Here is a 26,116-nt window from a genome sequence, read left to right on the forward strand (position 1 = left end):
CTGGCTATGTTCCCCCCCCCTTCTCTCCCTTCTGTATCAATGTTGTTGTTATGTGTTTTACATGTTTTGTGTGTTGAGGGATTTAACTTTGGTCGCACTGTTCTTAGTATTTAGCAAAATGAAAGGCAGTAGAAATGTCCACATTCCACATTTCATTTAGAACGCAGCTTTTTGGATAATGGGTGATCTTTCATTTTTAGTTTGGAATTGTGGCGGACTGAATGCTCCTCATATTTACTGCAGGTGGACGCTGGCGGTTTAGCCAGTAGATTCTAGCACACACTTGCACACTCGTCAGCGAGCTAAAAAACAAAAAGCGTGGCTATTGTTGTCAAACGGAATCTCCCACTTAAAGTGTTGTCTTCTTGGTCCGATGATGTAGGCAGGATTGTGATCTCCACAACAGAATTTGGTGCCGGAGAAATTGCATTTGTGTCGGCTTATACTCCTAATGTTCTTGATGGCAATTTCTATAATACGCACACAAATCAAATGCTGGAATTCACGGATTGTTTTTTTATTGTTGATGAAGATTCCAATGCTGTGTGGGACCCAAATATTGATTGGTTGAACGCGAAGGCCACTAGGGACCAGGCTCAGACTAGAAATGCTCTGAAATCATGGGCCAGCAGCATGGGGCTTCTAGATATTTGGTGTGCAGTTAATCCCACCTTTAGGTACTATTCCTTTTTCTCAGGCAGACATAAATCCTTTCCAGGATGGATTTTCTTTTTGCATCCCCTCAATTCTTTAATTCAATTTTACTTCCAATGGCATTTTCTGACCTTAAAGGGGTCCCTTGTGTCACCACAATTGGCCAATTGTCTCAATGTGCGGTTAGATGGCGCTTCAATATTTCTTTACTGAAAGATTTGTCCTATACCACTCAGTTTGTAGCAGAAAATTTGCAGAGATTTGCAGAAATTAATGTTGGCTCCGTAAAGGACCACAGGATATTGTGGGACAATATAAAATATTTTATCAGGAGCAAAACCATACTTTTCTGCTCTAATGCGCACAAAGCTACGTCACTGAAGCTGCATAACCTTGAAGCTGAGTTCACCAGACTAGACTCACTGTTACAAACACAGTTTTCTGACCGGATAGCTTTAGAAGGATCGCAAGTCAAAAAGGAAATATACAACATTCTGAAACAGGAATCTGAATTGATCATCCATAGAGAAAGACAGCGTTATTACTTTCAGGGTGCTAGAGCAAGTCATCTTCTCACTGTGAGATTAAGATCCAGTGATTATTTTGCGGACATTTCCATTATTAAATCCTCAGATGATAATATTGGAATCCTTTCAGACGTTTTATTCAAATCTGTATAAATCTTAGGTTAATTTCCTTACTCCTGAAGAGAAGTTAAGGATCCTACAGAGTGTTCTAGCTATCGACCTCTGAGCCTGCTTAACACTGATGTAAAAATCTTTGCAAAGCTTCTAGCCCGTCGTTTGGAGTCCATTATGTCAAAATTAGTGAACCCTGACCAAACAGGATTCATAAAACATGACTGGCAGCAGATAATGTTAGACGCCTTCTTCACATTGTTGATGCAGCAGAGGACAGTAAGACCCCAATGTCACTTCTCTCTCTTTTTACTCGCTTTGGTAAAAATGTCAATGGCATGCTTAAAGCTTTGTATTCTAATCTCTCAGCCCAAGTCTTAACTAGACTCACTTCCTCCGCTTTATTTCTAGTTTCTAGATCCTCACTCAAAGGCTGCCCCTTGAATCCTGCTTTATTTGTCCTCTTTCTAGAGCCGCTGGCTCAAGCCATTCGCCAATCGATTATGGTGTCACCAATAAACATTTGCAATAGATAGCATCAAGTCTCATTATTTGCTAACTATGTTTTGGTCTTTTTAGAAAACCCATCTCAGTCTACTATCATTATGCGAGGAGTATTGGTGTAAATTACAATCAGCAGTATCTAAATTTAACTGGAAAGGCAAGCAGTCGCAACTTAAGATGTCTACTCTACAGAGAAGAAAAGAGAATGGTGGCCTCTTAGTTCCCAACTTCAAACACTATTTCTGGTCCTTTGTGTTGAGGCCCCTCCTCAAAAGGTTTACAAACACATCTGTTTGCTGGGGTACCTTAGAAGGTGCCATGACAGAGCCTCGGTCACTCCATGATGTTCTTTTTGTCAATGTCTCTAACAAACAGTGCCAGCTACGCTTTGGCCCCATTATCTCACATCTTATCAAGACTTGGAGATTAGCTGAAACATGCTGCCGTGTAGCTTGTAACTGACAAACTTTTCACCTGTATTCAAGAACACAGCGATCCTGATTGGTTGGATGCCGATAACAGCCCCACAATGGGAACAAAGGAGAGTTTGTTGTCTAAAAGACATTTTAGCAAGATTGACTTGCTACCACTCTCTGACTTGCAGAACATATTCGCTCTACCCTGTTCCTCCTTTTTCTTTTACCTACAGTTAAGGTCAGCACTCAAGGCACAAAGTGTCCCTGCCTATTCATCCTATTGCAGAAGTATGCAATCCAGACCATCGGCAAATTCACAAAAATTTCATTCATAGGACATATCTCGCCTTCGTAAAAAATCATCACATGGAAATAATTAACAGCCCTTTATACACATTCTCTGCCTTGTTTAATGTAACTGTGTCTACTACTGTTAATGTATTGATTCTGAATGATCTGTCAGCCTATCAGCTCTCTGCGACTCAGAAACGTGCTGTGTTTGCTAGACTTACAGCTACTATAATATAATAATTACAACCCGTTGGATGCCACCTCATGACATGTCTATCCGTGCATGGACCCTTGCCCTCTTGGATGTTGTGTACATGGAAATGTTGGCGGCACGCACCAATGGAGTGCCGGAAAGGACCCTTGACATTTGGCGCGGTATTGCTGACTCTTTAACCTGCGCAGGTGATTGGTCCCTTGTCTTGTGTTTGCCTGAGTGTGTGTGTCTGTTTATGCATGTATTTGTGTGTGTTTCTACATGTGCTGTTTTGTCTCCCTCCTCCCAGCTTTCCTCTATGTGTTTTTTTGGCTCTGGAACGTGTTCCATGTTTCAGTGTGTTGTTTGTAATTGTAATCTTTGAATATAAAAGAAGAAGAAAAAATATCACAAAAAAAGTTTTAGCACATTATTGTGAAATAATATGAAATATAAAATGGAAAGAAATATGCATCTACCCAATTCTATTTCCCGGATGTACCATGCTGTGATAAAGCCTGCCATCTGATGCATGCTATCTATTTCGCAAGGGCACCTTTGCAACATCTGGGATAAAGAAATACCAACAACCCAGAGAGTTTTTCCCCCCTATCCCAGAATGCAAGACCCTAATAAATCCGCACGCAAGTGACCCAACTCAAACACACTCATGATGTTGCGTGATTAACCAAGCGGTCTCCAAAAGAGAACATTCCCAGGTTGGACAGGTGCGTGCTAGCTAACAACGTGCTAATTTTTTCATTGTGGCTAGGCCTACTCCTTGTGACTTCTTCAGGTAAAAATGTCTGAAAGCTTTAAGCGTTGCAGTTGGACAAGAGCCGACTGGACCGGTTTAAGTTACAGTCGGGCAAAAAGGCTGAGTCGAAATTCTGAATAGAGAAATTGAACCAGATTATGAGGAGGACTTTGCGCTGCCCAAGACTCATTCAAATCAGACAGGGTGAGTATACCAACAATAAGAGGTGTGTGTGTGTGTGTGTGTGTGTGTGTGTGTGTGTGTGTGTGCGCGCCGTGCAGAGACTCTGACTGTCTTTACTTCCTTGAGTAGTGTGTTTGTGGCTGCAATTGCAGTGGAGTTTATACATCTCTGTGTTGTGTCTTCCTTGGTGATGTTTACTTTTATTAAGCCCTGTTATATACCGTAGACATTACACAGGCCTACAGGAACATGTTGTAAAGAGATCTTGTCATCTACTCTAACATGTGGAATGTGGATGACCGTATGAATATCAGCAAGTGTAGCTGTGTAAGCCATACATACAACCTGATGAAGGCCAAAAATGAAACAAACACACACAAACACACACACAGGCTCAAAAGGCTGGCCCTTTCCTGTTTGCAGTCCTTTGACTACCTGAGAGAAAAACACACACACATGCTCACACGCACTCAAGCACTTCATAATGATAGATGACACTTTTACAACACATACTAGTACAAATGGTGGTGTGTGTCTGGAAAACATCTCTGAGGGCAAAGGTTGAAGAATGTTATTATCATGGCCACCTTTGCCAAAATGTAATTTACAATAGGACCACGGTCAAAAAGCTGTAGCAGGAAAAGTTAACCCTCTCCTTGATTTCATGTTGTTAATGGAGAAGGAGAAAACGGAAATGAGTTGTAGGTAATGCAATGCTACCAAACCACAGCCAAGCGGACCGTGTAGTTATGTTTTTTGAGAGATGGATGTCATGCTATGGTTTTGGGTCTGGTGTAAGGTTCCTATCGCCACACGCCCACGGTCGATTAATCGCGGGAGCATAAATTGGCCTTCAGTGCTGATGTACAACAAAAACAGGGTTGAACCCTGCTGGATCTGAGTCTGCTTTTGTTACTGCACCTGTCGGTCATCATCTATTGGAGGATTCATCTTTGAGGTTGCAGAGTTGGCCACTGACTTGTAAACATTCAGCAAAGCAAAAAAAACTAAAAACAGTGTACCTGTCGGTCCAAACGTGTGTTTAATAAAATGTCAAGTTGTTTGTCACTTGGAAAGTTGTCAACCAGTATAAAAAATAGAATAAAAGGAAGCTAAAACTTAGGTATTTGGCCAGTTAGCTCAAGCACTACATTTTCCTCTCTTAACCTCCCTGACATACAAACCAGGTTTCTATGGAACTTGAGAGAATTAACAGTTTTTACTGGCAAATACCCACTGTCCATTGTGATGAGATGACTAAAACATGAGATTTTTGCCCTGATTGCACTCGACTGATTGACCATGTTGTATAACGCCGCTGTAATAAAACACTGTTCCTATGTTACGTCATAACTGAAACTATTGGGAAAACGAGAGACCTAATACATTTCTGATCCATATACGGCATACACATAACAAGATGTAGCCAAAGTATTGGACAGATGTTTTTGAATAAGTTCATAAATCAGCAATTCAGACATAATGTCAAGTCAGGTCAATTGAATTTATACAGCCCAATATCACAAATTACAAATTTGCCTAATAGCAATCTGTCCTTAAACCCTCGCTTCAGATAAGAAAAAACTCCCTAAACAACCTTCTTTTATTTGGGTATAAATAGAAGAAGCCTCAGGAAGCGCAACTGAGGAGGACAAACAGATGTTCAATAGATGTTGTGTGTACAGAGTTAACTAACATTGTAAAATCACACTAAGGACAAAAGGATGACAAAATTATAGATTGATAAAAATGTATAACCAATATTGATCTGGGAGGACATTGCCAAACATGTGATCACCACACAACCTCTTCTCTTTACCATTAAGACCTGGAAAGAGGACACAGGCTACACAAAAACACACAAGAGGCAAAGCCCAGGCATTCCATTCACACAGATAGGAGATAGGACACAAACACATACAAGAGAAAGAGAGATGAGAGAGAGACTGACTCTCCTGCAGGGCTAGGATCCAGATCCAACGCATCTGGAATTAGAAACCGACAGCCAGAGGAGAGAGGTCCAAGGACGACTGATGATCCAGCACAGAGAAGTGAAGAGAGAGGACAATGGGTAGAGAGAGAATAGAGCAAAAGAGAGAGAGAAACACACACACAAACAAAATGTACAGTATTCTCCTTGGCAGGACAAACTTGGGATATAAGTACTAGGCTTAGTAAATGAATTGAGACTGAGCTGCCAGACAGATAGTAACAGATACAAGGCATGAAGTAATCAAAGAATAAGGATAGGATACAAGGTTTAAGGAGATCAGTCAGGTATGAAGAGATGTGCGGTAAAATATTGTAAATCATCAGAAGCAGGTCTGAAATAGCCAATGAAGGGAAGCTGAAATGTGTGTATTAAGGTCACATTTTCTAGTTTAGGTTCAAATTCTAGCTGCAGCAATCCGTGCATTTCAAGACTTTTAAATATAGCACACTGCAGCCCTGGCACCAAAAATATAACGCTTTCCTTTCCCACAACCAATTTATATTTAGTTGCATTAATAATACTACATAAAAGACGGCAGCCTTGAAATATCTTTGTTTGATTGCAGTCCATCCTTTCAAATCCTCTCATAAAATGTAGGGCAAACAGGTTAAGGCTGCTAACTTGTCCTCGGCCAGTCTGCCACACAGGAGGCGGAGGATGATGTGATTTAGGATTTTAATCCTGGGAGGGAAATACATCATGGGTAGCAAGATGATTATTACTAGAGCTAAATTCTGCTCTTTGTTGTTTGTAGGATTGTGATTCTTGTGTGTCTGTTTTTTGGCGTACATCCATGAGAACGGCCACTGGGTGCATACAGGCGCAAGGAAAGTGAATTAAGTAACTTCCTTTAACAGTTAGGGGTGGCATTCACCAGACGCCTCCTGATACGATATAATTGCAATATCGTGCGATATATTACAATTTATAAAAAAATTTCCAACTTCAAATTTTTCCCATTTTAAAATGACGTCCCCAAAAGGAAACTTTCTCAACATCCGTTTTATCTAAAAAATGTAATTTCTCTGTTTGTTCATATATTGCTGCAAAATGTCAAGCAGACATAACTGACCAACACATATATAATAAAAGATCGATACTTGGCGCCTGTTTATCGATACAGTATTGCCACTGAAAGTATCGGGATACCATGTTGTATGGATTTTTGTCCCCCACCTCTAATGGCAGTGAAGACAGATTTCTATATGTCTTTGACATGTAAGTTTTGAGTGACCTTAGATTGATTAATGATAGCTTACAGTTTGAAGTTGTGTGGCACCAGTATGACATCTCTTTTTGGTCTCCTGTCATATTTATACAGTGGAGTAACTCTAAAATGTATTAGGCTATATGGTTAGGCTACTATTCATATAATTGGCTCCTTAGTCTTCCAAAACAAGCCAGGAAATCTCCATGTAAACATGGCATCCATCCACTGCGAACTGTGTCATATCAGCCTGCAGAATGAACAGAAACACGGGGAAGAGCTGAAACGTGACGGAGGAATCACCGGAGCGGCACAAAAAGGGATAGTGTTTAGTGGGAGGGTAGAGAGAGAGAGAGAGAGAGAGAGGGAGGGAGGGTGAATGAGAGACTATGTGGAGGAGTGGTGCCAGTGGCCTAGATGTGTGAGACGCCAGGCCTGGGGTTGCTTTTTTTGGTTGACTGATTACTAGGCTACCAGAGGCAACCCAATAGTAGACCAAATGTTCTGAGGCACAGAAAAGTTTTGAACCCCATAATTTGGCAGTTATTAAAAAAATAATATGCATACTTATAGAATGTTTGTTTTGGAGGAAAGCATCACTGACCAATATTTAGCTGCCAGTTGCGCACAGTGAACATGCGATATCATGGGAATCACAGGTGAAACATGTAGACGAAGACGCTGAACACAGAGACTAAATCTATTATTTCCCCGGACGGTCAGCCCTGTATTCCGCTTGACTGGTGAGTGATGGCCTTGGAGGCGGACAGCGACAGAGGTTCATCAAGAAGCGCTCATGAAAAATATCCCAGGGCAGCGTTGGAGCGCAACTGCTACGTGAAGACATGTGTCACCCCGTTGCACCAGGACGCAGGGAGCCAGTCGTGGTTGAGACTCGCCGTGACATGGACTTGCCGAGGAGTGTCGTCTGCGCTCTGCTTTGCCTCCGTCTCCGTTATTCTCGCTCTGTTGCTCAGATTGGTCGACTGGGATGCTGGCAGCAGCAGCAGCAGCAGCAGCAACGAAAATAGCAGCGGCTCCGTCTCTCGTCTTCATTTCGCTGCTGGCTGCGCTCTGGAACTGCTTTTAACGGTGGGTTACTGCGTCGCCCCCGTTTTTACACTCGTATGTGCCTTCTTCTGGGTCGGACTGTATCTAATTCGCTGCGGAGTACTCATCCGCACCGCGGTGTTTTTGTTAGCGGTGTGCCATTTGGGCGAAGCGGCGGCGCAGTCCCTCTTGCGCGGCGCCGAGGAGCAGTTGCTGTCCCTCCCCGCAACCCTGGTAGTCCTCGGCTGCCTGGGCAGCGGGGCTCTTCTGGTCGTCCGGCTGCGTCAGGGAGTGTCCATCCTCGTCTTCATTAGCGTCATTAGGACCATCTCCCTCCTCTCTCTGGGCAGATTCCGGGCCAGCTGGAGACCCTACCTGGCCTACCTGCTGGGGCTGCTGGGGGTTTTGCTTGCGAGGTATGCTGACCGGCTCCTGCCGGCCCCAGGGACCAGCGGGACGGGGTGCTGTGGCTCTGTGACCGGGGCGAAGGAGGAGGACATCCCTGTCTTCAAAAGGAGACGGAGGTCCAGCTCCATAGCGGCCTCGGAAATGATGGCTCACGGTCAGAGCAACAGCAAGTGCCACCGCAGGACTTCGCTGCCTTGCATTCCGCGGGACCAGGTAAGACCTGTCCAACTTCGGACGTCTGAAACAGAACACGTTGAACGTTTTATCATTGCTTTGGTATTACTTTTCTTATGACCTTTCACTTACTGTAGACCTGATGCTGCGCTTTTTGTATCCTCTCTTTTGCTGATGGCTTAATTTACGCGTGTTTCCTTTACGACAATTGTAATTCCACGCTTTATTATTATAATACTTGTGACTTGCGTACCTACACCTGGCTGCTGTTTCTGAGACCCATTACTATCCTAAATGTGTAATTTAAACTCATGTTGTTCAATTGCAACATTCTCTACAGCGTGCAAACACTGCTGTTTACTTTCGCTCAGACACTGCTGTTAATTTGGTCGTCTTCATTGTGCTTGCTGTGTTTGTGCTGCTGACAAGCAAATAGATGGTGCACAGGTCCACAGGTCCATAGGTGTGAGGTCACATGTAAATATTTTGAAAGACTCTTATCCTGGGTGCTGGCTAGTGGTGTGGTGCACGTGTTTCCAAACTTGACACATGATGGAGCCAAATTTGATACAACTGTGTCCTCATAAGAACCTTCTCTTGGGATGCATGATTATTGCAGTAGCCTAGTGTCAGTGGCAATAACAGCAGAGGACTAGAGTTACATTGTAAACCACTCCGTTATCATTCTGTTGTGTTAATTAAAATAACACCTATATATCTCTGTTGTTGATCCTTTGAAGTGTCTGTATTTTTTTGGGGAAACTGTGTAGAGAATGGGCAAAGTGAATAAAGCTGTAGTGATGAGGGGAAATGTTTACATTGTGATCCACAATGACTAGCTGGGTGTGACCAAAAATCCATGAATGAGGTTGATCTGCTCTGCCCTGAATACCTTTTCAATGAGCTAACTTGGAGCTTGAAGCACACTCACTGTTGTTATCCGACTTGAGTTGCTCACATCCCAAAATAGCACTGATTTCAGCTACTGAACATACTTTACTTAAATTGGGTTGAGTGTTTTTCCCCATTGAAAAACGTTTATTTGGGGTTTTGGGATTACTTCCTATGAATCAGAATTTTAACATCTGGTTTGTGTTCTGATTTAAATGTGCAGATGTAAAAGATGTGTTGATTGTGGACTGGTATATCATAACACATGGTATATGGAGAGATTTGTGCTTTCATGAATGCTCAATGTCAGAAAACCAAAGTGAATTGTACTATATCGTTTTCTGTCCACTTACAGACAGCCAGAGTTTGAAGTCCTTCATCATTTTTCATTTATTCAAAATGATTGCCTATTTTTCCACATTGACAATAGTACTTTGATTTACAGATAGTATTCTACATCTCATGTAATCTCTCATTTTTTACAGATGTTGAATCTACAATGTTTAGATAAACCTCAATACTGAGGATTTGTCAGTACTCATGTGTATCCGCCATGGGTATCATCTGAAATTGGGTACATTATTCATTGTCACATGTTAAATTGACAGAAAGTTGAATGTTCACTATAAAATGGACCCAATAAAAAGCACTCTTTAAACATTGCATGCCCTGCAAGATTGGATTTACACCACAACAAATCATCCCAACAATGTCTTTCTTAAAAAGTAATTAGTTACGGTTACTAGTTACTTCTCCCAAAAAATAACTACATTAGATACTCAGTTGCAAATTACAAATGTAACTAGTTACTTCAGAAAGTAACTAATGTGTTACTTTCATGTTCAAATGGGACCCTACCTCCACCCCTTTTTAACAGAACATAAAATACATGTGCATGTTAAATTATTTATTATAAATCTGAACATTATACACTTAATACCATACATTACCAACAGAAAAAATGTACACAAATCTAAACTCTTTTAATGTTGCTGTGGAACAAAGTGAGACTAGCCTCCAAACACATGCCATGTATGTAGATATTATGTCTAGTGGATCGATGCAAATAAGAACATCAATGTTTTGGAACTTCTTGATATTTATTGCTACAACTGGGCAAAATTAAATAATGCTTGTTAAGCACTATAGCAAAATAAATAACAAATATATACAGTCCTTGTAGTGCACATAACGTAAGTGGCTTAATATTTATACTTTTGCTCTGGTGTGTGTGTGTGTGTGTGTGTGTGTGTGTGTGTGTGTGTGTGTGAGTGAGTAACCACTCTAGAGTCGTAGTGCCTATGTTTTAAGACCACGGTGGGAAATCTTTATCAGGAAAAGTCACCCCCTCCCCTTACTCTCATAACGCCATAGGCCTACCTGTCTCTCGTTGACTGACTTGCTTGTGTTGTTCGTTGTGTCCAACTATGCATGCTTTTGAACACCAGCCCAACACTACCTCTGATTGGCTTACTATGAAATTTTTCTCAACCTCAGCCAATCGGTAGCATTTATGCGTTTGTCTCGTGCACTGCCCACTTTCCAAGGAAGAAAAAAAGTCCTTGCTTCTTGGCTCAGAGATCAAGTTGGTCTGATGGAAAAAAAAACAGCTTCAATTACAGTAACGCGCTGCATCTTCCGGCAGTAACGGTATTGGCGTTATTAAGATGGGAGGAGTAATCAATTAGATTACTCGTTACTGAAAAAAGTTATGCCTCTAGTAATGGCCGTTATTTATACCGCCGTTATTCCCATCACTGCCTGCCACCAGCCAATGGCGGGTACTTTTTCAAAGTGGCAGGTGACTTTGCCTTATATACCAGCCACAGTGGCTGGTTGAATGGTTTTCAGCCCTAGTCAATGACATCAGTTTAAAAAATGTGGCAACATATCCCCGGTGTCAAGAGGCCCGTCGCGGAGTCAGCAGTAGCAACTGTTGGGGGTGAAGTAAAGAAAAAGAAAAGGTACTTTTTCGAAGAAGTGGCGCATTGTGGAAAACGAGGGAATGGTTAGCCTACGAGGGTTGGGCGGTGTCTCCTAGATTGGCAGTTGATCAGACGTACATTTAAATGCCCTCTCGAAATAGACAGTATTACATGCTGCCGCTGGTAGAGGCAGTACATTACAACTTGACCTACTTTCACTACGGTGCCTTAAAGTCTAGACTCAATCAGAGCTCCGTGATCTTTGTAATGACAGTACAGTGGAACCAAGCAGAGGCTCAAAGCACGACCTTACTGCCTGCTGATACGTTACTAAGCCAGGTAGCGCGAGCTAATGTACTGACAGGGAGAGAGAGAGACTATCACTACAAATAGGTTGCATGTAAGGGGGGAAAGTAGCTTCCACTTAAAGGTCAGCACAGCGTAAAGGCCAACGCAAGTTCCTTTGCTAGTTTAAGATCGACGCAGTTGTCCATTTCCCGTCCACTAGAATTTGATGATGGCGATGATATGATATCGTCCATTGGCATAACTCTATAGCCTACCTTACAGACGACCAGTCCATGCACTGTAGGCCTACTTAATGTTGAACCTACTCGTCTTTAGAAAATGCAATCAATTTGTTCGTTAGAGGAACAACTAACCTTAAATTAGAGGCAATAAAAGACCATGAGTCATCCAAGTCTCATATCAAGTGCACTACCAAACAGCTGGCAAAGATGGGACCCCAGGAGCAGAGTGTGGTAATAAAGGCTTTCATTTTTTTTTCTCCCCATCACTTTTTATTTTCTTATATTAATAACATTAGTAATAATAATACAAAATTATGTATTGAAGCAATTGAAAATGGCTGAAAGTGGTTGGTAAAATTGCCTACCAGCCATTGTGGCTGGTGGGCAAAAAAGTTAATTTCCCACCCTGGCTGCATTACAGTAAAGTGATGTCATTTTCTGATCTTACCTGACTTATGTAACGTTTCTATTGTTTTTCTTTAATCACTTAGTCATGAGTCCACATTATTGATGATTATTCATCAAAAATCTCATTGTGTAAATATTTTGAGAAAGCATCCACAGTCAACACTACAATATCAATGTGGTATCAATATCGAGATATTTGGTCAAAAATATTGAAATACTTGATTTTCTCCATATTGCCCAGCCCTACACAGAATAATAGTAAGACATATTACCATGCCAAAAGTGAGCTTGCTTTACTTTTGCCATAATAATCTATTTAACAACAAGAATTTGGAGTGAACATTCAAATAAAAAAACAAAACGATAATATTTTAAGCCCAAAAAGTGGTCTGTGATTTCTGCTTTTTTTCAGCTTTTATTAAAGCATTTTTACACAACTGACTACAGCATCTGATGTCACTCGCTCTCTCATATTTGCAAATCATGAAAACATGTTAGATCGTGCTTTATTTGATACTATTAATAGCTATTTATGGTAACCTCCCACTGAAACTAACAATGTCCACTGACCATCCTTTTATACCCATGAATGCCTCGTGCACTGAAAGTAACTCCCCTGCAGTCTTTGCCCCTAAATGTGCTCATGCCCTCCAGTGACAAAGATTAAATGGGGAGCTGGCAATATCGCTGCAATATGCAGAGATAGTGGTGATCCATACACATGCTTGTGCAGTAGGGGTTCTCAGTGCTCATTCTGAGTGGGTGAGCTTGTGTCATAATCACTCACATATGGCTTAGCTAAAGAAGAAATGTAATCCTAACTGATTACACAGGTCTTTTCCCATTAGTTGGCAACGTTGTCCTGATGTCATTTGTAGATTTTGAGACTAGAAAATGAAAGAAAGTGTGACTGAGAAAGAAAAGCCTAATTGCAGTAATTAAATTGCTTAGACCTCTTCTTTTGATTAGTGGTGTAATTGACAGGTTAAATGCTCAGAGGTATACCTCACAGTGAGATGACTGGTTATTCTGTCTGCTTGCATACTAGTCTTTGCACTTCATAGCTACTTTTAAATAGCCAAGCCATTTTCCTTGATATTAAAACAAATCAGATTTATCATCTAGATTTCTGTTATTCATTTTCTTTCCTTTTCTCATGCTTTTTATTACTCAAAATATATATGCAATACCATTTTTTTTTTTTTTTAAAAAGCAAAAAAGGAATGAGCCCCTTTCTTGGCTACACAACTCGTCACTTTAGTGCTGTTTGTGATCGAGGTGACGTACAGCCAATTTTAAGGTATTGGGCAAATCAATCTACTTTTGTGTCAATAAATTGTCACCATGGATTATAGCAATAACCATAGTTTTAGCCTTTTATGAAGAAGGCTGTGAACAAAATTTGTAAGTTTACCTACTATAGTCTGCAGGGTGATGGTGAGTTAACAATGGTTCTGTACAGCATATCACATACACCTTTCAGAGTGCCCTGTCCAGAAGCGTCCCATCTCACACTTTTCATTCTCTCATTTGGAAGCTCGAACTGATCCCACATTAGCTGTCCAACTGTAGATGCTTGGTTGTTCATTGCTAATTGGTATCCAGGGAACGCTGAGTTAGTGGACTATTAGAACAGCTCCATTACCTGTTCTAACCCGTCATGTCTGAAACAGGACTGATGACAAATTGAACTTTGAAACTTAAAATGTCTCACAATTGAGCAGATGCTGAGGACAGCGTGTCCTCTCGTAGCCTGTCCACACTGTGTAATCTGTTGGACCAGCAAGAAGAACATGGAGATTGATGTAGCGGAGAGAGAGAGAGAGAGAGAGAGAGAGAGAGAGAGACAATCAAATGGATTGCACCTTGGGTATTAAAGTAGTTTAAGAAATAACCCCAAATGGTACCAATATCAAGATTATTGATTTATTGTACTTGATTTTTGTAATAAGTATAGTTAAAACATGAAGAGTTTTAGAGTATATATATTTATATATATAACACAAGAACACCTTAAAAGTGTGCTGACACCCAAAAATAAAGTAAGATTTGAATTGTTGGCTGCTTGACGAATGGAAGTCCAACGTCAGTCCTGTCCTTTTAGCTCTGTTGGTCTTACACCGACTTTGGCCAACGACTTTGCTCCGCCTGCTGTTTGGCGCTGGGAATTAAAAAGCAGGTCTTTGTCAAAAGTTGTGTGTAAAGAAAAAACAGTTGCCACTGCAGCTGTAAACATTTTATTTGTGTGTCCAAATTGTAAGTGTAAAGTATATCCTCCATTATACAAAACTCAAAGGTTTGTATAATGGAGTAAAACATGTGCACCATGTACATAATCTTTTTCTAAATATGCCATAAAGCAATTGCTTCCCTTTCCTAGATATATAAATTACCACTACACCTGTCAGAGACGGTAAACGAATGAGGACTCATCAGTTTCAAGAATGAACTACTCAGTGCAGAGTAAGCTTCTGAGTTTAACATGCGGGCAGTGGGCATGAGGGAGTGACTTCAGACACAGGTCCAGTCTGCATATCAAACCCCCCAATACGGAACCATGACCCCAAGGCTGAGAAAATAATAACCCCTTGTGTAAATATTTAATATTCTAAGAATATATTTTACATCTCCTTATGCCTCTAAGTTATGTTGTGAAACTGAAATGATTGCACTCTTTTTTGGTTTTTATTCAGTTGTGTACCATTTTGGAACCTGCCATATGTCCATTAGTTTTACACAACAGGCTTTTATCAAATTAGTCATATCAGTTACTCACATTTGCTTTCTTTTACCCTCCCAATTCCTTCTCTCTCAAAGTTTCTCTCTGACACAAACACACACCGTTTGCAGATACAGTTTATCCTTACTGTAGATAATGATGCTTTCTAGAGTGCAGTTGTACCTAAGAGAAGTGGCTTTTTCTCATCAAGCGTTGGTTGTGCAGTATTTATGAAGCAGGCTGGTGCAGCCTGTCAAGCCAGAGGCAAGGCACTCTGCTGAACTCAAAGCTGGAAAATGGCATTGGCTCTGTGTTTTTATTTCTGTATTTATTTTAGTTTTTTTCTGGTGAGAGGAATATCTTGTTTTGGTGTTGTATTGCTATGCAGAAAAATATAGTTTATAATGTAATGAGGGGTTTGTTTCAATATGATGCCAAGTTGAGTTTTAAAGTGCTCATATTATGCTCATTTTCAGGTTCATAATTTTTAGAGGTTGTACCAGAATAGGTTTATGTGGTTTAATTTTCAACATGTAATTGTTGTACCGCACATTGCTGCAGCTCCTCTTTTCACCCTGTGTGTTGAGCTCTCTGTTTTATAAATTAAAATAAAACAAACACAAGAAATACCTAGCCCATGTATTATGTTATACAGGTTGGGTAAAGTCAGTGTTAGAACACTAGAATTTAGTTCTAAGATATAGAAATAACTGCTACCTAGTCAGTTGCAGGGTACGAGGGCGTGCAGCTGGACCGCTAGCAGTTAGACGAGCACTATAACGTGTGTTACAAAGTGACGCTCGTTTTTCACTCTAAGGGTGTTACGCAAAATAAAGTTACAATCTTGAATTAAAAAATGGAATCGTTGATGCTGCAACATCAGCATTGGCTTGCCAAGCAGAAAAAAACACACGTGTAGCCTGCATGGATGTATTAGGGGACTTGATACTAAAACCACTCCAGTGGAGGCGCTAATGAGCTAGATTACTACACACATAGTAGCAGAAGAAGACCAGCTATACACAGACACACACACACACACACACACACACACACACACACACACACAGACACACACACACAAAACTGCGCATACACCGATCGCACTCAGCTTGAGCGAAGCGCAACCGGCACAAATGAGGTAAAAAAAATGGAGTGAGTCGGTTTATTCTCCCTGTTCAGTAACTCGACTCGTGTTCATTAACCGGCTCTTCGGTCAGTTCGTCAACACTAGTGTTGAAGTGCTGCTAGTCAGCCTCCTACTGCTACTGCCATCAAAAGATAGCATGGCAACTGCAGGAGCAGGAGACCCATCGACAGAACTTGAGCCCCCTCCTTTTTCACTGAAGTCACCGGTGTAGAAGTATTTTGGATTTCCAGTGAGTTATGTTGAAAATGTTTGCAATGTCAACAAAAAAAGCCACAGTTTGCAAGTTCTGCTATGTGCGTGTACCATATTCTTTGACTGGCAGTACAACTAACAAGTCAGTTTTCTGTGTGGTATATGTTCAACTATTCAGAAATAGTTTGGTAAGACACATAATTGTTTAGAGAAAATCATGGACATGGATATTTTATTGTTTTTTGTTGGTTTTGTTGTGAACTTGATTGTCATCTTCTGTAAAGAAGACTGCAGTTACAAAAGAGTAACTAGACTGATTGTTATTTTGCATAAGTTTCCAACTGACTGAAGATAAATGTTTTTGTTTCATCATGTTGTTAAGAAATGTTTTAAATTTGACTATTTAGTGTGGTAGATTGCAAACAAAGGTCAGATATTTTATTGCATAAAAGTTTAGTCACAGAAGTAAAGGCTGGACCACAATGGAGCTGTTTGGAGAAGTTTGTGAACAGTGTTTTCTCTAGAAGATGTTAAGTCCCTTTCGGGTGGACTTTGGACTTTGTAAACCTATTAAATATACAAAAAGATATATAACACAAAAGAAAGGGAAAATGCCAGAAAGCATTATATGAGCCCTTTAATATTTGAGGATTTTGACATGAATTTGATTCCACTGTGATCTTTTTGGACTAGCTCCACACAGAGACCTTGTGTTTTGTCTTTTAGCTAGGGTGTCAGTGGGATTGGGATTTTGGTGGGGAAACGGCCTCTGCTAGTAGTTTTTGGGTCACATGCAATTGAAGAGCACTCACTCATACAAGATAACAATAGCCATAAATAGAATGCCTATAAAAAGCAGCACTATTTCAAAGTGTTTTTTTATGTTTCATCATGCAGTTTTCTTTCCTTCTCTGTTACAGAGTCACAGTTGTTCATTGCGGAAAACATTTATCCACTAGTTTCATCCAAGGCCATCGAAAGATGACAGTTACTGTATGATAAGTTGCACTACATTGGAAACGTGTCAAAGTGCAACGCCTTAGCGGGGCGACACAAATTAGTTTTCTTGTAATTTGTAAATCTTTTTAAATTTTTTCATTTCATTCTAATGGAGGTTAGACCCTGAATAAGGCCATACTGTGTTGCATAACATATTCATCATCATATACAGTATCTGTGTAAGGGAGGGGAGAGAGATATTAAAGCAATGACGTGCCGGAGATCTATTTGAGGGAAGGCCCTCATTCTCCCATTGACGCAAATACATTTCCAGGGAGACACACAACCTGTTCTGTTATCCAGAGCTATCTGACTTTGAGTAACATTGAGGCTTATTATACATTTTATTGAGATAATTGAGAATAGTGTTTTTTATATGTAATGAATACATACAACGCAGTAAGGTTTTAAGAACCGTTTCCCCAGAGAGAACACTGCTGGGCTGCAACTAACAATTCTTTTCATAGTCAATTATTCTGTTGAATATTTTCTCGATCAATCGATTAGCTGTTTGGTCGATAAAATGTCATAAAATAGTGAAAAATGTGGATCAGTGTTTCCCAAAAAGCCCAAGATGACGTCCCCAAATGTCTTGTTTTGTCCACATTAATTTAAAAGTTGACAACTTATCGATTAATCGATTAATCTTTGCAGCTCTAGAACACTGGTACTGGACTTTTATTTTCATATTTTGCACGAGTGAAGAGTTATAGAAAACACTCCTGGTATTATTTTCTCAGTAAGAAAGTGTAAATATAACCAGGGGGAAAAAGTGCCAGAACGCCAATCAGATGAAATATCAAGTGTTTTACTCTAAGGTTAGACCTCTCTTTGCTCATTGATAGACAAAGGGAGTGGAAGAGTAGAGCTAAGCAGAGAAAACGCAGTGAAGAAGTGGAGTTAGATGTACAGAAATTAGACAAGGTTAAGGAAAAACATAGCTAGACAGGTCTGTGTTGCCAAATGTGCTGCTTTGGACTTCTTGAATGGATCATTTTATTCAAAAGAAACACTGAGAAATATAGGAAAGGTAAACAGAGCGACAGATGCTGAAGATAGATGGAAAGATGTGATAAAAAAGAAGGGATTGAAGGAGAAGAACACAGTGGCATTAGCACGAGCTGCATCCAGCCCCAAGCTGCAGTCAAAAAGCCAAATGTGGGTTAGTGAGAGAGAGAGAGAGAGAGAGAGAAGGAAGGGCGAGAACAAACTAGCTTGAGGGGGTCTAATGCAGGAGCTACTGCGTGAGAGAGGAGCAGGGAGAGATTGAGAGGAGGGGAAAGAGAGAGAGTGTTGAAAGAGTTGCTGGGGAGGGTGAGAAAAAAGAAGGGGAGTGAAAGGAGGTTTGCTGCCAAGTGCAGGAGGAGTGTTGATGGTAAAAGGACAACTATCTGGTCCCTCTGTTCAGCCTCTCTGCTGCAGTTTCTAAACACACCATCACTCCGAGCTCTCACACAGACTCTCACACACACTCTTGGCACAAGTTTGTGTCGATCACTTGTGGTTTTGTGCGACAGATATTGCATGTGTGTGTTTGTCTCTGCATAATGTGAACATGGCTCTGTGCCACATGCTCCCACAGAGAGAGGAGAGGGCCGGGGATAGAGAGCAAAGAGAGAGCAAAATCTGTGTGTGTGTGTGTTTGTGTGTGTGTGTGTGTGTGTGTGTGTGTGTGCGTGCGTTTGTGAGAGAGTAACCTCCACAGCTTGCTCCTGAAAGTCAGCAGCAAATAATTTAAACCTGGCTTGGCCACTACTGTATACACGTGCTTACACATTCACACACACACACGTACAGTGGCTTCCCCACTGGCTATCCAGATGAGGTTTGGTGACCTCGGACAAGGATTGCCTTGTTACTTGATTCAATGGTGTGTTTTAGCTCCAAAATATGCTCGGTGAGAGGTGAAAGAGGGAAGGGTGGTTGGCCTGACTAGGGGAAAGCATCGTCGAGCAGAATCTAGATCTGTCCATACGTCTGTTTGTATGTGTTTTTTCTCTTGTACGTCAGTAAACACTCAATCAACAGGAAAGTTATAACCAGTTCTGCTCTCAGTGAGCGCTTTACTTTCCAAGACATTTGTCAATTTAAGATTGAAGAAAATCAATTTGACACAACACAATTAGGGATTTCCATAATTTGACCTGGTTTATTGCTCTGTTGATTCAGCAAGGGCAGTTTGGGATTAAAGGCCAGATCTTTAGACAGTTTTTATGCCGAAATTGTTGGAATACACGGCAATGTTGGACTGTTACTGACTGAGCTAGTTAGCTTAAAATATTATGCTGATTTTAGTTTTTTTTTATCAGCAAACACCATACATACCAACAAAAAATGTATCCTGTTGACAAGCGAGGATTCAGGCAGCTAATCAAGGCTACAGGCCTCAGTGCCGTTATCATCCAAAAACTATTCAAAACGCTTGAAAGAGCCATACAGTTGCATTGGGCGACATACTGATGATACAGTTAGGATTTCTCTAAAAGCTAGATTTGATCTTAGAGGAGAGGGAATTTCTTATTCAGCAATCTTGCAAAGTGACACATTTTTTGAGGCCATTTGTAAGATTCACTTAAATGTAGAACCAATTAAAAATTCTGCCTTTGGCCTTTATTATCCTGCGATGTATGACGACAATTTTTCTAAACCACTGTTCCTCTAAAATTAGTGGGATTATGTATTGACAACACTTTTGCGTCCCCACCTCATTTGCAAAGCAGCCTTATATGGGTCAGCGTTTCAGTAAATCATAGGCCGCAAAACACTTTATTACTGACACCAGGATGACAGAAGAAACACCTGAAGCCTGAGACTGGCACTAGTATGTGTAAAGCTGGGGGAAATGCGTAATATAAAGCTATCATTCGCATAGGAACAAGCTCACAGATTATTATTACCTAACTATGCAGTTCCCCTCAGTTGTGCAGAGCATTTTAGTGTCTTTTGGCTCATTCTTTTGATGTTACATTTCACAACTTAACTGCTTTTCACCCCATCATCAGCATTTTCAACTGCAGCAGTAGGGCTGACATCTCCGGGTCGGAAGGTTGATTAGTTGGTTGCCATAGCCTTGCTACTATTACGAGTGTAGCATGGATACTGGGCCATTATCCTTCTTCTCAAAGTTTCTCTTTAAATCTACCAAAATATCCTTCTTTAAAATCATTTATTTATTGCAGTGTTTTTGAAGTTTTGATGTATCATTAATGTTTTAATATGGGGATGTTTTGTGCTTGGTCTTTTGGTTTGCTAATTGTATCTGAGCAACAACACAAACAGTTTTTTTAAATATGAGTTATGTTTATAGGTTTACCACATGGTTATTTTAAAATTATTAAATGATCTTGCATCCTCCACGTAAGATTAGATTTCATTTTGGACAGAGGACGTCACTTACTCCTGATCTGCCTGTCATATCGAGCAAAACACCACGGTAGATCTACAATATAAGCCTGATATCAGTTCACACATAGGCTTATCGCCGCGTTAGTTGTAGTGGGTGACTTACTATCCAACAAGCTATCTTACAAGACACCAAAACAACTACCAGTAGGTAACGTTTCAATTGCTAACATACCAAACCTTATAAAAAAGAAAAAAATTGGGGTGTGAACATTTCTTTGTTATGAATAATTAATCAATGACTCTGCATTTTTTGTTCAAGAGAAAAGAATCCCTTCATCCTGTGTTTAAAGTGAATGAAATAGCCTTGCCAGCCTGCTTACTGGAGTTCCACAACCTCTGAAGTGATTCGAACTCGCTCCCACTGCATTTGTGTGCCTAGGTGATGTAAAGGGGGAAAGCCAACCCCCAGGAACACCGCTTAGCCTTTCAGCCAAGTCTTTTTCAGCGGCAAAGAGCCTAGAAAGAATTTTTCCCATAGGCCACCATTGTAAAAGTAATATATCCTGTTAAACCGCGGCCAGGTTTAGAAATGCAGTTCAAACTGCAGACAAGGTTGGTTATGAGGTCTATTCTGACTTTTTAATCAATGGACTTGAAAAAACTTCTCTTGAGCCAAAAAAATGCAGTTTAAGAACCTGTGACGTCATGTAATGTCTATAAGCTGAGTGGAAACTCGCTGTTTTACTACTTACTTTATTATTTTAATTATATAGCATACTGTATACACTACACAGCGTGGTTTTTAATGATGTTTTTATTGGGGGACAACCATCAGATGGAGCAGGTCCTGACCCCCCGCAATTTTCGTCAATGGTTAATGTTGAAAGCTTAATGTGATGCCCCCAAAATTATTAAATTATATTTAATTTGATTATTAAAATTATTAAATTATTGTTACCAACACATCTTTGCTAAGTGGTCTCATGTGATTGTAGGCATGACTGCCTGTTTAAAACTCTCAAGAGATAATGCCACGTTTTAAGATGAGTTGATTTCTTTACAATAAGCACTTGAAGAAAAAAAGCTACCCTAGTGTGTCCTCCGCTAATCATAAATAGTGAATATGTGTAAATGTCCAGTTTGCCATTGTTTATTTTGTACGTACTTTACTACACTTGAAGCGCCCTCTGTTGGCAAAGTATAGCTAAACCTCTTTCCTTCACTAGACCCTGTCTGGTGTGTATTCTGCACAGCTGATGATGTGTGTATAACAAATATTGCATGAAGACATGTGCGGACACAAACTATATACACATGCACACACACACACACACACACACACACACACACACACACACACACACACACACACACACACACACACTAAGCCTGGCCTCTGTGATGCTTCCAGATATGCTGTGTCCTCATAAAGCAAGACCTCTATTCAGATTGATTCAAAGTGTCATTGTGGGTTAGATCGCTGACCCAGTCAACTGGCGTCTCCTGCTCGCATGCACGCACAGCACATGTCAGCTGCCAGCCTCATAAGTATGTGTAGTTGTCCCAAATTTTATAGATACTGTGTGTTTATATATATGCAATACAATCAGCAACTTAATGTCCTCCGCTTGATTACATAATACAAAGCTTCCAGGGAAAAAAACACTCCTGTTCCTCTCTACATGCAGAAGACACAGAAGAAACACAAATGCAATTTCTTTGTGATGAATACAAATCACTGCTGCTTTTATTACAGCCTTTCTGCTTGGTGTTCACTATATCTATGCACAATTGAGAATATGTTTAATTACAGGTGTTTGTGTGTGTCTGTGCGTGTGTGCGTGCGTGTGTGTGTGTGCTTCCTAGTTTATGCTCAGTCAACAGTATGCCGTGTGTTTGTCTTGGACGCCTCCAGCCTGCCTGTAGATTACCCAATCAGATAATCCAGGGTATAATTGCATCACATGCATCTGGGAGTGTTTTTCCCTTCCATTATCCCTCATAATACACATACACATACGCAGATTGGGTATTTACTGTACATACTTATTGATTTGCTCCTTTCTTACTCTTTTTTTTTTTACCACAAATGTGACTGTGAGCAACTGCAACTGAATTATTTCTCTGAGGGGATTGATCTGGTTCTGATTGATGAGGGACATACGGCTGCTGATTGTCAGAGGTGGTCCATGTTGAGAGACAATAAGTTCACTTTTTGTCATCTGCATGTAAAAATGTGGAAGCTAAACAGCGTTTTAATGTTGGGCTCTGTTGTGACAGGTGAGCATCACTGAGTAACACTCTGGCATACCTGCTCCTTTGAAACTGGAAGTTATTACAATAATGGGGAAATGGACCGTGAAATGATGGATGAGAGAGTACAATGTTACTTTACCTCTGATGTTTAAAATAACTTGCTTGGGATATTTCGGTATGAAATAGACCCTCATTTCTAACGGCTATGGACTGATTTAATTTAGTTACTTTGTACTGCAAACACGTTTTTTAAAATCGTTTTTCAAGTTTTTAACATTTTGTTCCTCACTGAACTGGAAGAAATGTATTACTATTGCTTATCACATACTCTACATTGTTACTTACCAATGCAATGTCATTTTATGATTTAATGCAATTTGCTTAGTGGTTTGTTTGATGAAAAGCCACACAACTGTATTTTCTAACTTCCCATCAAAACACTGGATTGGAATGTGCCAGCAGGTCTTTTAATTCTGGTACTGGGCATACTAAATAAGCAAGGGACTTTTGATAAACATTAAGAAATTGTTTGTTCCCAAACAAAATAAAAAAATTAATTACTATATTTTTTCCAAACCATAATCAAATTAGTTCTCTTCAAATAATCAAGGTGCAAACAGAGAATGACCGGCGGCCTAATCCCCATTTCCCCCCGGGCGCGTCTGTTCAGCGTTGCGTCTTCCGCCGTGCGCCAAACCACAACTCAAGCGTATCACCGTACAGATCCATTTTATGTAACACAACTGAAGCGTGGTGTTGTGACATCATACGTCCATGGTGGCTGCTCCATTCCCTTGACCGGCAGCTGGTTGGACAAATGCGTCATATGGGTCTGACTAACCCTAAATTTCAGAACAACCATCATGGCGGCTTGTTGAGAATTTTATCTCGTATTTTATTTTAAATAGTTCACCAAAACGTGTTTCTGAAAACATTTTAGGCAAGAAATAAGCCATGCGGTTGCTGAATCTGTCTTCATTTCAGATCGAAAGATTTTCATTTACTTCTACTGGATTGTCATGTCGTGTTCAACGGATTAGTTTGCATAAAGATTGGCATCGGGCAATGTTTTTGACGTGCAGCAAATGCAGCGCCGCCTTCCTAGGATGCTTTGCACATGCGTTAATGTCGCTTGATGTCACCGAAAGGAATAAAGTGGATCACCGCCATGTGGATCTGCGCTCTCAGAAGCAGCGCGTCTCATCTGCCCGACTCGCAGACCATGTTGTCTCTACAAGTACTTTACAGAACAATCATGTGTTTATTAGCTAGTATCTAACTTCCACTTCAGGCACCTTGATTAACTGCATGCACTTCTCTTTTCTGGCGTTGTCCTTATAAAAAGGGTCTTTTTCCACCTCCAAGATGAATCTCTTGTCGTCCATGGTTGTAGAGGAGACATAAACAATATTGGGGTTGGGGTGTCTTTTGGTAAACTGATTGGATGCTCTGGCTGTTTCACTTGGCTTGGCTGTCCCAACGCCCCGCCGCTCGCCGTGAAAACAGACCTGGCGCATATCTTTAGCGGAGCGGGGAGCCGCTTCACGTACGCCTCCGGGACGCGCTGTGGCACGGCTGGTGGAATATCAAGCATTGACTTGAATGGCCGCAGTTGCTTGTGGGAACCGTGGCACATCCAGAACACAGCGCAGACGAGCCTGGTGCAAAAGTGGGGTTAGATACTGTATGGTCATGTTCTTTTTCAGGAATATGAGCATGTCTGCGTTTTCTGGCATTAGAAATTGAAACCTTTGGTTACTAACTGTGTCTCCTGCAGTTAAAAAGCAGATTGTTTCATAGTGATTATATTCTAAAGCACAAATAAAGAACCATCAAACATTAGACAAATGATTTCGTGGCAAAACATGCTCTTTTTTCCTCCCCTGCATTGCATTCATTGCAGCTGTAAAGTATTTAAGTATGTAAGTTGCTACTGTAGTATCGATGTATGACCCTTTGAGACAAGGGGAGAACATTTCTCTTTGAGCCAGCAACCACACTGAACAGCAGGCTGCAGACCTGTGTCTCGGGCGAGCGAAAGAGAGCGAGTTTTTTCTTTCTTACATTTGACACTTGTTTTTGTTTTCAAGTTCAAATATTTTAGTTTACTCAATGAATTGTATGTATGTATTTCTTCTCATTGTATTATCCTTGATGCTTTGGCAACATTGTTCTTCTGACATTCATGCCAGTAAAGCCTTTTGAATTGAATTGAATTGAGAGCTAGAGCGTAGATGTACTTTCTTTCCCTCACTTTCTAACGCTGGGTTTTACAGGCAGATTTATTCCAATTACAACTCTGCTACCGCTCTGCAAAAGTTAACTCAGTCAACACCGTCATGCTAGCTACTGCACTGCCCTTGTGTACTAATACTGCAAGACAACTTCACCTCAGCGAGAAATAGAGGACATCTTGTCACACCTCTAGCTGTTAGATAAGCCCACATCAGAAGTCTTTACAGTCTAAATTGGGATCCATCTGATCGCTTGTCTCAAAATTAAAAGAAAGTGCTGTTTTGAGGGAACGTGATGAAAAATATGATGAAACATTCATGAGTCATCTTATTTTTCCAAATTTGCACAGCACACATCTGTAAATAAATAGCACTTTCCCAGTAGATTTTTTTGCCAGGAGGAACGTACACATCTTAATATATCAAGCAATTTCTTTACATCATCTAATGCAGTATGGCTATTATGAGGTGTGCATACTGTTATACATTCGTGAAGTGTTTTTAATCGGGTTGCATGTCAATCATCCATGGATTATAGTTGAGCTTCCTCACCCTTAATGACAGTACAAAAGCATCGCCCTACCTTACCTCAAATGTTACTTAGTTTATATTTGAATATGAACTTACTTTAAGCTTGAGTATTCAAATGCATAATATATGGTAATGTAAAAAATCTCTTTGGTGCATTTTTTTCACAGTCTCAAGCTGCAGGTTTTAGTGACTCTTGATCAAATTGAAATCTAAAAAGACATGAAAATAAGTGGACTGTAGCATTAATTTTGGTAATATTTTCCCTCAGGCCATTTTACCCTGGGCCATGGGCATCTGTAGTCCAAAAAATCTCTCTCTCTTACTCTGTTTGTATATCTTATTATTCTCTGAACCTTTCTCTGCTGTTCTCTCTCTCTCTCACACACTTTCTGTCACTTTTTTGTCTGCCTGTCCAGCTCTGCTCTCTCTCCCTCTCACCCCGTTTCCTCTCTGTCCAAGTTTCACAGG

General features: G+C 40.5%; 1 protein-coding gene across 2 annotated transcripts in view; it reads left to right on the forward strand.

The window, feature by feature from the left end:
- Nucleotides 1–7,193: 7,193 nt before the first annotated feature.
- Nucleotides 7,194–26,116, forward strand: part of LOC117940416 (cGMP-inhibited 3',5'-cyclic phosphodiesterase A-like) — a 53,268-nt gene continuing 34,345 nt past the window's right edge. The window contains exon 1 of one of the 2 annotated variants that reach the window (XM_034865728.1): nucleotides 7,194–8,507. In XM_034865728.1, coding sequence (XP_034721619.1) covers nucleotides 7,587–8,507 — 921 coding nt within the window. In that variant the 5' untranslated portion in view covers nucleotides 7,194–7,586. The remainder of the gene's footprint in view (nucleotides 8,508–26,116) is intronic. The other variant, XM_034865723.1, reaches the window with a different exon arrangement.

Source organism: Etheostoma cragini, chromosome 3 (genome assembly GCF_013103735.1).
Source record: "Etheostoma cragini isolate CJK2018 chromosome 3, CSU_Ecrag_1.0, whole genome shotgun sequence".
Classification (NCBI taxonomy): Eukaryota; Metazoa; Chordata; class Actinopteri; order Perciformes; family Percidae; genus Etheostoma; species Etheostoma cragini.